Source organism: Procambarus clarkii, chromosome 27, assembly GCF_040958095.1.
Source record: "Procambarus clarkii isolate CNS0578487 chromosome 27, FALCON_Pclarkii_2.0, whole genome shotgun sequence".
NCBI classification, from domain to species: Eukaryota; Metazoa; Arthropoda; class Malacostraca; order Decapoda; family Cambaridae; genus Procambarus; species Procambarus clarkii.
In genome coordinates this window covers 18,134,631-18,146,822 of record NC_091176.1, presented here as the reverse complement: position 1 = coordinate 18,146,822, position 12,192 = coordinate 18,134,631, and the positions used below count along the sequence as shown (strand labels likewise).

The 12,192-nt window shown below is 47.3% G+C and overlaps 2 protein-coding genes across 2 annotated transcripts in view; one reads left to right on the top strand and one right to left on the bottom strand.

The window, feature by feature from the left end:
• The window catches only part of Tusp (WD40 superfamily protein Tusp), a 162,142-nt gene that overhangs the window by 17,711 nt on the left and 132,239 nt on the right, over positions 1–12,192 (top strand).
• On the bottom strand, positions 1,567–2,466 carry LOC123762531 (uncharacterized). Its single transcript, XM_045749029.2, has one exon. It carries the CDS (start codon positions 2,464–2,466, stop codon positions 1,567–1,569), a length of 900 nt encoding a protein of 299 aa, XP_045604985.2.

Below are 12,192 nucleotides of genomic sequence, written 5' to 3'. Positions count from 1 at the left end.
TCCTATAACTTCCTGCAGTCTTCCTCGGTTTTTACATTCCTCATTAGCTTTACCTTGTCTGAAACATTGACATGCTGGAGCTCATTCCCCTCAGGTAGATCACTCACGTAAATTAGGAAGAGTAATGGTGCCAGGACCGAGCCTTGGGGGACCCCACTTGTTACATTCCTCTTGCTCGAGACTCTTCATCTTCCGCCCTTCAGGTACTCCATGATCTCTTTCAGTGTCTTACCAGTTATTCCTACTTGCATTCTCTATTTTCTACACCAGCCTTTCGTGACGAATGGTATCAAATGCGTTTTGGCATTCTAGGAAAATTACTGTCTATCCAGCCTTCTTTTTTTTGTCCTATCGCATTTTTGGGAACCTTGTCATAAAACTCGATTAACTTTTCCTTTGTAAATCCTTGCTGCCTTATCCTTGGTACAAGGTTTGTCCTCTCCAGGAGCATCGCTGTTATGAACTTTATTACTCACTCCAACATTTTAAACTATACGTACCAGGGACATGGGTCTCTAATATAGTGCCTCCTATCTGGCCCCCGTTTGTTTTTAATATTGGTACTATGTTTATCTTTTTTTCCAGAATATTGGTACTATGTTTATCTTTTTTTCCAGAATTTTGGAACATTTCCTGTCTTGTGACTGATATAAAACAGGAGTTAGCAGGTGAGAAATTACCTCTGTAATCTCCTTCAGCAGCCATGTTCCTTATGTGGCTATAAGAACAGCTGTGGTTGGTCTTTAGCTTTCAGCCCCAAATGTCGCTTTCAAATTGGCTCTCAGCCTCCCCTCCTGGCCCGGGCATGTTCATTTCTGGCTCCCTCTTGTCCTCTGGTCCGAGCTCGCTTTTTCCAGCCATTTTTGGCGCCCTCCCTTGCCTCTCTGTGCTGCCTCTTTAGCCCTGACTCTTCTCATCAGTGCCAGCTCCTTCCTCTTTCTCCCTTCCACTCTGGTTCCTTCCCTTCCTGTGTCCCCTTCCATACACACCCTTCTGGAGGTTATCTTGAGATGATTTCGGGGCTTTTTTTTTTAGTGTCCCCGCGGCCCGGTCCTCGACCAGGCCTTTACCCCCAGGAAGCAGCCCGTGACAGCTGACTAAAACCCAGGTTCCTATTTTACTGCTAGGTAACAGGGGCATAGGGTGAAAGAAACTCTGCTCATTGTTTCTTCCCGGCGCCTGGGATCGAACCCGGGACCACAGGATCACAAGTCCAGTGTGCTGTCTGCTCGGCCTCCCGGCTCCTCCTTCATGGTAATTAACAATAAGTCCCATTGTCGGGGACAAGAAGCCTGTGTGTATATACTTTACGGTTGTGTCGAGGTCTCCAAAGGTCGAGCTGCTGATTGACCTTCTCTAGGAAGTAGTGACCTATCTGCCAGGTACCTATTTATTGCTAGGTGAACAGTAGCATCAAGTGAAAGGAAACGTGCCCAATCATATTTGTTCTGCCAGAGAATCGAACCCGGGATCTCCGATTATTAGTCGTGATCGAAATCCTCCTTTTTTCCCTCTCAGTCTTAAGTTCTCACGTCCAGATTTCATACCTCTCTCTATCTCTTCTTTTTACCATTTTTCCTCCGTTTTTCTCCTTTTTTCCTCTATTTTCTTCCCGCTATTTTGTTCTTTTGAATTTCCTGGTTTATAGAATAGCGATGACGTAGAGGGTGACGTAGAGGATGACGTAGAGGGTGACGTAGAGGATGACGTAGAGGGTGACGTAGAGGGTGACGTAGAGGATGACGTAGAGGGTGACGTAGAGGGTGACGTAGAGGGTGACGTAGAGGGTGACGTAGAGGATGACGTAGAGGGTGACGTAGAGGATGACGTAGAGGGTGACGTAGAGGATGACGTAGAGGGTGACGTAGAGGGTGACGTAGAGGGTGACGTAGAGGATGACGTAGAGGGTGACGTAGAGGATGACGTAGAGGGTGACGTAGAGGATGACGTAGAGGGTGACGTAGAGGATGACGTAGAGGGTGACGTAGAGGATGACGTAGAGGGTGACGTAGAGGATGACGTAGAGGGTGACGTAGAGGATGACGTAGAGGGTGACGTAGAGGATGACGTAGAGGGTGACGTAGAGGATGACGTAGAGGGTGACGTAGAGGATGACGTAGAGGGTGACGTAGAGGATGACGTAGAGGGTGACGTAGAGGATGACGTAGAGGATGACGTAGAGGATGACGTAGAGGGTGACGTAGAGGGTGACGTAGAGGGTGACGTAGAGGATGACGTAGAGGGTGACGTAGAGGATGACGTAGAGGGTGACGTAGAGGGTGACGTAGAGGGTGACGTAGAGGATGACGTAGAGGGTGACGTAGAGGGTGACGTAGAGGGTGACGTAGAGGATGACGTAGAGGGTGACGTAGAGGGTGACGTAGAGGGTGACGTAGAGGATGACGTAGAGGGTGACGTAGAGGGTGACGTAGAGGATGACGTAGAGGGTGACGTAGAGGGGTACATTGGTTTCTCAGGTTTTAGACCCTACTTGAACAGTCATTTTTTGGGGGGGTCTCGTTTTCTATAATGTGGTGGAGGCCAGCACCGGCCGGCTGCAGCGGGTCTGGTGCTCGCTTAACCGGATGACCCAACATGTTAACCGGAGCATAAGACGGATGAGCTACCTTGTTAACCGGAGCTCAATCCGGATGATCCTCCTTCTTAATATGAGCTCACTCCGGATGACCAAACATTATAGCGTCCCAGATCAAACTAGGACCAGTATTGACCCAGGTTAAACTAGCACCCATATCATGCCTCAAATGCTCGTTAACGCCGCCGCCAACTACCCCTTCCCCCCAATCCCCTCTCTCCCTCCTCTGTTTATGAATGAAAAACACTTTTCACACGATTCCTACCTGTCTTCAGGCTACAGGCTCGTTAAAGCGGCTGCCGCCCCCCCCCACCAAGACGCAATCATAAATGTTAACGTATTGTGTGTATTAAAACTAGGCTTGTTTTTCCCATATTGATTTTATATATTGGTGTTTGGCCCCCCTGCTTGGACGGGCCTGGTTGGGCTTCTGGTCATAAACAGGTGGATGGAGGTTGGGGGGGGGGGGTGTGTGGACCACAGGGTGGTGGACCACGGGGGTGGTGGACCACAGGGGTGGTGGACCACGGGGGTGATGGACCACAAGGGTGGTGGACCACAGGGGTGGTGGACCACAGGGTGGTGGACCACGGGGGTGGTGAACCACAGGGTGGTGGACCACAGGGTGGTGGACCACAGGGTGGTGGACCACAGGGTGGTGGACCACAGGGGTGGTGGACCACAGGGTGGTGGACCACAGGGTGGTGGACCACAGGGTGGTGGACCACAGGGTGGTGGACCACGGGGGTGGTGGACCACAGGGTGGTGGACCACGGGGGTGGTGAACCACAGGGTGGTGGACCACAGGGTGGTGGACCACAGGGTGGTGGACCACGGGGTGGTGGACCACAGGAGAGCTAGAAGTGGTTTTCACAAGTTTTCTTCTGGTAAACACCTTAATTAGTGTGTGGTCGGGCGGAAGGAAGTTGACGGGGTGGGTGGGGGGGTGGAGGGGGAGGATACGATAGAAGGGACTGGGGGGGGGGAGACAGTGTGCGATAGTGGAGATGGAGGGAGAAGCAGTAGAATGAGATAGTGAGATATGGTGAAGGGGGGGGGAGGGGGGGAGAGGGGTTAAATGCAGTAATAAAAGATAGATGGTGGTAATTGACTTTAAATTACCACTTTAAACATTTACAATTTTTTGTTCAATTATCAGGAGGAAAGCGCCAAACCATTACGACTTTATAGCACTGGGAAAGGGGTCAGGATCAGGATTTGGGATGGGACGGGGAAGGGAAGGAATGGTGACCAACCACTTGGGGACAATCGGGGGATTGAACGCCGACCTGCATGAAGCGAGACCGTCGCTCTACCGTCCAACCCAAGTAGCTGGATATTAAACATTCACAAGTATGACATTGTAATTGATACATATAGGTGGGAGGTGTTAGGGGGGGGTGAAGAATGTAACAGTTCATTTGTTCTGTAATTGTTCTTACAATTTGTTCACTTTAGTGCCTCATCTTTGTAAGTCAATGTTCTCAGCATTTGTTGTCATCGAAACGAACAAAAGTGTGTATTCTAAGTGTAAGTATGACACACACTTCACTGCTCTGGCACGCCTACTCAATTTCAACTTCTTGTTCATCTCCAACAACAACAACAACAACAACAACAACAAAAACAACAACAAAAACAACAACAACAACAACGTTCTTACTGAAATTGCCATTTGATGAGCATTAATAATGTTTACTTTTGTTTCATTGGTGCAACTTGCGCTCCTAAACTTTTCAGTTTCAAGTTCAGGTATGTTTATTGAGACGAGAAAAAATACATCTCAAAGGGATAGAGTAACTTAGGCTATTTCTACCCTCCGACTTTTCAATAAGTTGCTCTTAAGTTTGCTTTATGAAAGTCTCAACCAAAGATACACGTTAACAGTTACGTCATCTTTTGTTTTTTTTTGTATAAATATTTGCTGCGCACAATTTTTATGACTTTTTTATTTTATTTTCGTCCCAAACAATGACATTAAAATAATTAATCGAGTCATTAAATTACCAATTACCATTGTGAGAAGGCGGCGTGTGGTCAGCTTTACTTTAAATGAGTATCATTGTTTTTTGGGTCTGATTGATCTTTCGAATAATTGAATAGAATTGTTGTTTTACAAGTACTCAGTATAGTGAAGATTCTGGGGTCAGATTCGCGAAGCAGTTACGCAAGCACTTACGAACCTGTACATCTTTTCTCAATATTCTCAACATTATTTACAATAATTAAACAGTTAATGAGCTCCGAAGCACCAGGAGGCTGTTTATAACAATAACAACAGTTGATTGGCAAGTTTTCACGCTTGTAAACTGTTTAATAAATGTAACCAAAGCCGTCAATGATTTGAGGAAAGATGTACACGTTCGTAAGTACTTGCGTAACTGCTTCGTGAATCTGGCCCCAGGCCTCTGGCTCAGAGAGACTGTCCACGTGTCAACACAAAGGTTAAACAAATCTCCGGGAAAATTGTGAACCTTTTTAATATATGGATTTTGTTAAAGTTAACAAATTATATACATACCATTAAGGTGTGAGCGCATTCAATGATTTTCTTACCTAGTTGTGCTTGTCAGGGGTGAGCTTCAGCTCCTTGGACCCGCCTCTCAACATCCAGTCAATTGTGAGGGTGGGGAGGGGGGGGGGGGAAAGTGAGTTAGCGAACACCTCTCTCAGCGAGGACACTTCCCCGCTTCCCACCCCCCCCCTTCCCTCTCTCCCCAGTGAGTCAGCCTAACCTTTCCTGAGACCGTGGTTCGTGCCTACCTCTTGCCGACTCTAGCCGGATGTTGATGGGTCATATCACTGCCTTATCTCTTTATCTCACTCCCAGGATCTGCTCTACTAAATCCGAGCTCTGACTCGAGGTGTGTGTGTGTGTGTGTGAGAGAGAGAGAGAGAGAGAGAGAGAGAGAGAGAGAGAGAGAGAGAGAGAGAGAGAGAGAGAGAGAGAGAGAGAGAGAGAGAGAGAGAGAGAGAGAATAATATTATTTCAAACGCCAGTGATCACAGACTGTCAGGGATAGTAATCACGTGGCACACTATTCCACTGCTAATCACCAAGATGAACCTATGGCCATCACCAGTGGAGCAAAGGTCCATGCCACCGGCAATGGCCGCTCTACAAGTGCCTGAGTCACATAGACCACTCGTGAAGCTGTCACAACCCGTCCTAGTGGCCCCTTCTGTCAACCAAACAAAAATTAGACCGTCTCTTCTATAAATTATTGGACCCTGAAGGACTTTCTCTAGAATTAAGAGGCATGAGTTACGAGGAAAGGCTGTGTGAATTGCACCTCAAGTCAGTGGAAGACAGAAGAGTTAGGGGAGACATGATTACCACACACAAAATTCTCAGGGGCCAAATGAGCCACAGAGACATTAGAAAGATCTTTTTCAGTGTCAGAGAAGTTAATAAGTGGAATGCATTAGGCAGTGATGTGGTGGAGGCTGACTCCATACACAGTTTCAAATGTAGATATGATAGAGCCCAGTAGGCTCAGGAACCTGTACACCAGTTGATTGACAGTTGAGAGCCGGGACCAAAGAGCCGAAACTCGACCCCCGTAATTAGGTGAGTACAATTAAGTGTGTTCATTTGAAGCCATCTTTATTCGTTGGCTTGTCTCATGGATAATCCCTCAAAGTAATTAGACATTGAACATTCAGCTTTGATGAACGATTAAACAGCCTCGAATTAGACAACTGCTAATCTGCTGCTCGATTCTGCTGGCCATATAGTTCGACGGTCGCAATGCGTTCCATAATGCTGTCCAATTACATGGACGGTCGGGGATTGAACGCTGACCTGCATGAAGCGAAACCATCGCTCTCCTTCAGAATTGACAAGGCGCCATACTGAGCCGCCAACACCCCTTATACGGAAGGATTCAAGAAGCACCAAACTGCTGCCCAACTGGAACTTTAGGACTCCACATGGGGCGCCATTTTGGCATGTAGGTGTATGTATGTATGTATGTATGTATGTATGTATGTATGTATGTATGTATGTATGTATGTATGTATGACAGTGTCAGACCATGGAGGAAGAATTGAAACAGGAATTTCCTTAAGTACTTTCGTATATTAATACATCTTCAGAATGAATGAATGAATGAATGAATGAATGAATGAATGAATGTATGTGTGTATGTATGTATTTATGTATGTATGTACTTATGTATGTATGTATGTTTGTATGCATGTATGTATGTATGTGTATGAAGTTGTGGGCGATAAGATAGCCACAAAGGAAATTGAAAATGGAGATTGTTTGAGCGCTTTTTGTATGTTTAACTTGACATCTTGGAATGTGTAGCTAAATACACACGAAAATGCTCAAGCAATTTCCATTTTCATTTCCTTTGTGGTTGTCCATTATTCTATTTTCTTTCGCGAATTGTTTTTCGTAACTAAAGCGCGCACACACACACACACACACACACACACACACACACACACACACACACACACACACACACACACTCACACGCACACACACACACATACACACACACACACACACACACACACACACACACACACACGGGTACAAGATTATAACATGAAGAGATTTTTTCCTGGAAAACGAAGGATTAAGAAACATTATTCAGTGGTTAAGAATGAATATTTTCATGTGAATGTTACATATTTATGTTTTATATTTATATATTTATATTTTATTTTTCTATATTTAATAAAGACTTAACTATTTTTCCAGTACTTTAACCACTTGATCAGCCCAGTAACTGTCACTCATGTGGCCCCAGTAACTGTCACTCATGTGGTTCCCAGTAACTGTCACTCATGTGGCCCCAGTAACTGTCACTCATGTGGCCCCAGTAACTGTCACTCATGTGGTCCCAGTAACTGTCACTCATGTGGCCCCAGTAACTGTCACTCATGTGGTTCCCAGTAACTGTCACTCACTGTCACTCATGTGGTCCCAGGAACTGTCACTCATGTGGTCCCAGTAACTGTCACTCATGTGGCCCCAGTAACTGTCACTCATGTGGTCCCAGGAACTGCCACTCACTGTCACTCATGTGGTCCCAGTAACTGTCACTCATGTGGCCCCAGTAACTGTCACTCATGTGGTCCCAGTAACTGTCACTCATGTGGTCCCAGGAACTGTCACTCACTGTCACTCATGTGGTCCCAGTAACTGTCACTCATGTGGCCCCAGTAACTGTCACTCATGTGGTCCCAGGAACTGTCACTCATGTGGTCCCAGTAACTGTCACTCATGTGGTCCCAGCAACTGTCACTCATGTGGCCCCAGTAACTGTCACTCATGTGGTCCCAGGAACTGTCACTCACTGTCACTCATGTGGTCCCAGTAACTGTCACTCATGTGGCCCCAGTAACTGTCACTCATGTGGTCCCAGTAACTGTCACTCATGTGGTCCCAGGAACTGTCACTCACTGTCACTCATGTGGTCCCAGTAACTGTCACTCATGTGGCCCCAGTAACTGTCACTCATGTGGCCCCAGTAACTGTCACTCATGTGGTCCCAGGAACTGTCACTCATGTGGTCCCAGTAACTGTCACTCATGTGGTCCCAGGATGAGGGGTGATACGATGAAATATGAACGACTTTCAGTCCCGTTAACAGTCAGTGTGGTCTTTTGGTTAAGGTAGGCAATACGCTAAGGTGCATGGAGCCCGGGCTGTCTGGGGTTCGAATCCTTCAGGCATGAGGAGTTAAGGATTGGCGCCTAGTCAATCCTCCCCGGCCAGGATACCAACCGAAGCCAAATCGGTCGCGAAGCGCGGAGCGAGTGTTTTACCACTGCGCCACGGGGATTGTTATCATATTTTACTTTCATCCAATTGTTATGTTCAGCCTATTCTTACCTTATTCTTTCATTCTATTCTTCTCTTACCTCTCACCTTGCTCTCTTTCCTCATAGATTTGCCTGTACCTTCATCCCTTCTTCACGGGTTATTCATGCCCGTGCCACTTCTTTTGGTGGCTTGATCTTCATCAATCCATCAATCCACTCTTCTCTCTCACAAGACGGAAAAAGTCCAGTATTATGTATATTTTTCAAGTCCAATATTGTGACCCATCGTGTGTGTATTTTTGAATCACATTTACCTGGAATTTGACGTATTTTCTTTCATATTTACATTAGCGTGTAGTTGACTAAGAAGTTACTGTGGAAACAAAAGAACTTCTCTCAAAATCCCAGTTTTAATACTGCAAATTGTCCTGCGAAATTCTGCACTTTCTTTAATAAGATGTTCAAGTCTGTGGTGCATTTTGCAGGTGTGGTTGGCTGCTCGCTTTCTGTGGCTGACTGGCTTGGGGTCACTATTGTAAAGTGCGGCTCATCCTCTGTATTCACCTAGTTGTATGCACTTAGCTGTGCTTTGCAGGGGGTTGAGCTCTACTCTTTCGGCCCGCCTCTGAACTGTCAGTCAACTGTTACTAACTAGTTTTTTTTTTAACATACAGCCCCCCCCCCAGGAAGCAGCCCGTAGCAGCTGTCTAAATCCCAGGTACCTATTTACTGCTAGGTAACAGGTGCATCAGGGTGAAGGAAACTCTGCCCATTTGTTTTCCGCCGGCACTGGGGATCGAACCCCGGTCCCCAGGTCCACGAGTTTAGAGCCCTATCCACTCAGCCACCAGTCCCCCCGTGTTATTTGTGTCGAGGACTGGAAGCATGTTTGTATATAATAATTATATAAAGTAAATATATACATTTACTTTAGGCTTGTATCGAGGTCTTTCCCCCCCCCCCTAAGGTTGATCTACAACCGGGTACCTATTTACTACTAGGTGAACAGGTTCATTAGGTGAAAGGAAACGTGCCCACCCATTTCTGTCCCGCTCAGGAATCGAACCCGGGGTCTGTGATTGTGAGTCGAGAATAAAGTTTTTACTCCGAGACTCTTGTTAGCGACGTATAAGGTCAGGCCGGTGAGAGTCCGCACTCACTCTTGGACTCTTCAATATTTTCCGTATTCATTTTTTCCTCTTTTTTATTCACTGGATTTTTTTGTATATTTATATTTTTGGGTTACATTTTCTATGACTCTTGGGATACTTTTATTTCAGTTTTAATTACTTGCATGAAATTCTGACGACCCGTTTTCTGTGACTGTGTATTGTGTATTTGTTGACTTAGAGGGAGGGAGGGAGGGAGGGGGAAGATGAGGGGGAGGAGGGAGGAAAAAGAGAGAAAGATAGAGAGTGAGGGAGACTGGGAGCAGGATGAAGGGGAAGGAAGGAAGGAAGGAAGGAAGGAGAAGTAGACGGAAAAAGTGTATAGAAAAGGGGTAAAGAGAAAGAAGGACGTGAAAAGAATGGAGAAGACTAGGGATGGGGAGAGAGAGAGAGAGAGAGAGAGAGAGAGAGACACGAGAGACGAGACATTAATTAGAACTAGGAACATTAATTTAGTAGCTGGATCACCTGTTGTAATGCATATGTGATCGTGCGTCTGGTTAATATGGTGCGTCAGGCAGTCGTCGGACCGTCGTGGTGCGTGTTTCGTGGTGTCAGTAGCCGCGCATGTGACCCGCTGACCTGTGCCGGGGCCACAGGTCACAGGTCACAGGTCTTGTGCCTGCCCTCCAGCACGGCTGACTGGCGCCTGTCACAGCCTCTGGACGGACCTCCGACCATCAAACTCATCATTATTTTATTTCCTAGACTGTAAGTTGTTTGAACGTCTGTGCTGAGCTATGTCGAAAGGTCGCCCGGCGGGTGGACCATGGGGCCCACCCTGGTGACCTCTGGGGCCCACCCTGGTGACCTCTGGGGCCCACCCTGGTGACCTCTGGGGCCCACCCTGGTGACCTCTGGGGCCGACGCTGGCGACCTCTGGGGCCGACGCTGGCGACCTCTGGGGCCCACCATGGTGACCTCTGGGGCCCACCATGGTGACCTCTGGGGCCCACCATGGTGACCTCTGGGGCCCACCATGGTGACCTCTGGGGCCGACGCTGGCGACCTCTGGGGCCGACGCTGGCGACCTCTGGGGCCCACCATGGTGACCTTTGGGGCCGACGCTGGTGACCTCTGGGGCCCACCATGGTGACCTCTGGGGCCCACCATGGTGACCTCTGGGGCCCACCCCTGATGACATATAAACATTTGGCCTTGGGGGGGGGGCGACAATCATTTGCTTTTATTAGTGGCAAACACAGTTGTTGATCATTCCACCCCCTCCCCTCCCCCCGTGGCTGGTGAAGGTTGGGGTCCCCTTGCTCGGTGCACGGCGGAGGTGTTTGGGTCCTCTTCGGTGCACCTGAGTGGTTTCCGGTTATCTTTCTTGCGCGGGAGAAGTTTCCAGTTATCTTTGGTGCACGGGAGAGGTTTCCAGTTATCTTTGGTGCACGGGAGAGGTTTCCAGTTATCTTTGGTGCACGGGAGAGGTTTCCAGTTATCTTTGGTGCACGGGAGAGGTTTTCTCCTCCTCCTCCTCTAAGCTAACATGTGTCGTACTTGTTCGTGACTCACGTCGCGTCGTTAATGGAGTGATTAGATGTTTTAGCAAAAATATTAAACTACCGTAATGTTGACGTTTGCTATCGTTCCCCGATGGGTTAGGTGGGTGGTTTGGGTTCGTACGTGTCTGGTTAGGGGAAACAGTTGTGTTTTTAACGTTTATGTTAAGGCAAAACAGCTGGATTTTTTTTTTAGCGGAGCTTTAATGACCAGTTTATTTGGGCTTGTGTTGACCTCGTGTCTGTGTCCCACTTACCCCCCCTCCCCTGATATACCCACTATTATACTCCTATTATACCGTTGTTGTTGTTAGAGATTCGCTAACTGGAACAAAGTTTCAAGTAGCACGGGCTATGGTGAGCCCGTAGGTACTCCCTATTATACCTCTTGTTATACCTCCATTACTCCCCCCCCCTGTTATACCACTGCTATACCCCCTACAAGCTTTGATCTGTTTGTAGTGTTGATGGAAACGTTTGTAGTGCTCAGTTGAACGTTTGTAGTATTAAGAGGAACGTTTAAAGTGTTGTGGAGAACTTTGTATCAGAATAGACGAGAACGTTTGCATCAGTAGTGAGGAGAACGTATGAATCAGTGTCCAGCGGGACGTTTGTATCGGTGTTGAAGGGAACGTTATGTCGTGATGTTTAGGGAATCGTCTACATCAATGTTCAGGGAAACGTTTATCACGGAAGTGAAGGGAAAGTTCTAGCGAAGTTGGTGTCTCCAGACAGCACTGATTAGAGAAAACGGGAGGGGGGGGGGGGGGGGACGGGGATATATAAATAACCGACCCGTCTTAATTCTCGCCACGTCGTTGGACCTCCAGTATCAGCTATTGGTACTGGTAATGGCTCCAAAGGGCCACCACGTACGGGCTATTCATGCCCGTGCCACCTTTTGGGTGGCTTAATCTTCATCAATCAATCCACGTCGTTACATAGACTTAGCTACAAGTGCTGCTAGGAGGTAATACACCCAATAGTTAGAGAGTGCCATATCTGTGGAACAGATGCAGAAGTGCCACTCTTGCATTACGTAGTGGAATGTGAAGCAATTGAAGCAACCCTGCACATCAAACTAATCATGCAACCAACAAGAGCAGCTGCATTAAATGCAAAATCCACAGCGACTATA

What these genes read in the sequence shown, in the direction of transcription:
- LOC123762531 (XM_045749029.2), bottom strand. Translation starts at nt 2,466, where the DNA reads ATGTACCCCTCTACGTCACCCTCTACGTCATCCTCTACGTCACCCTCT.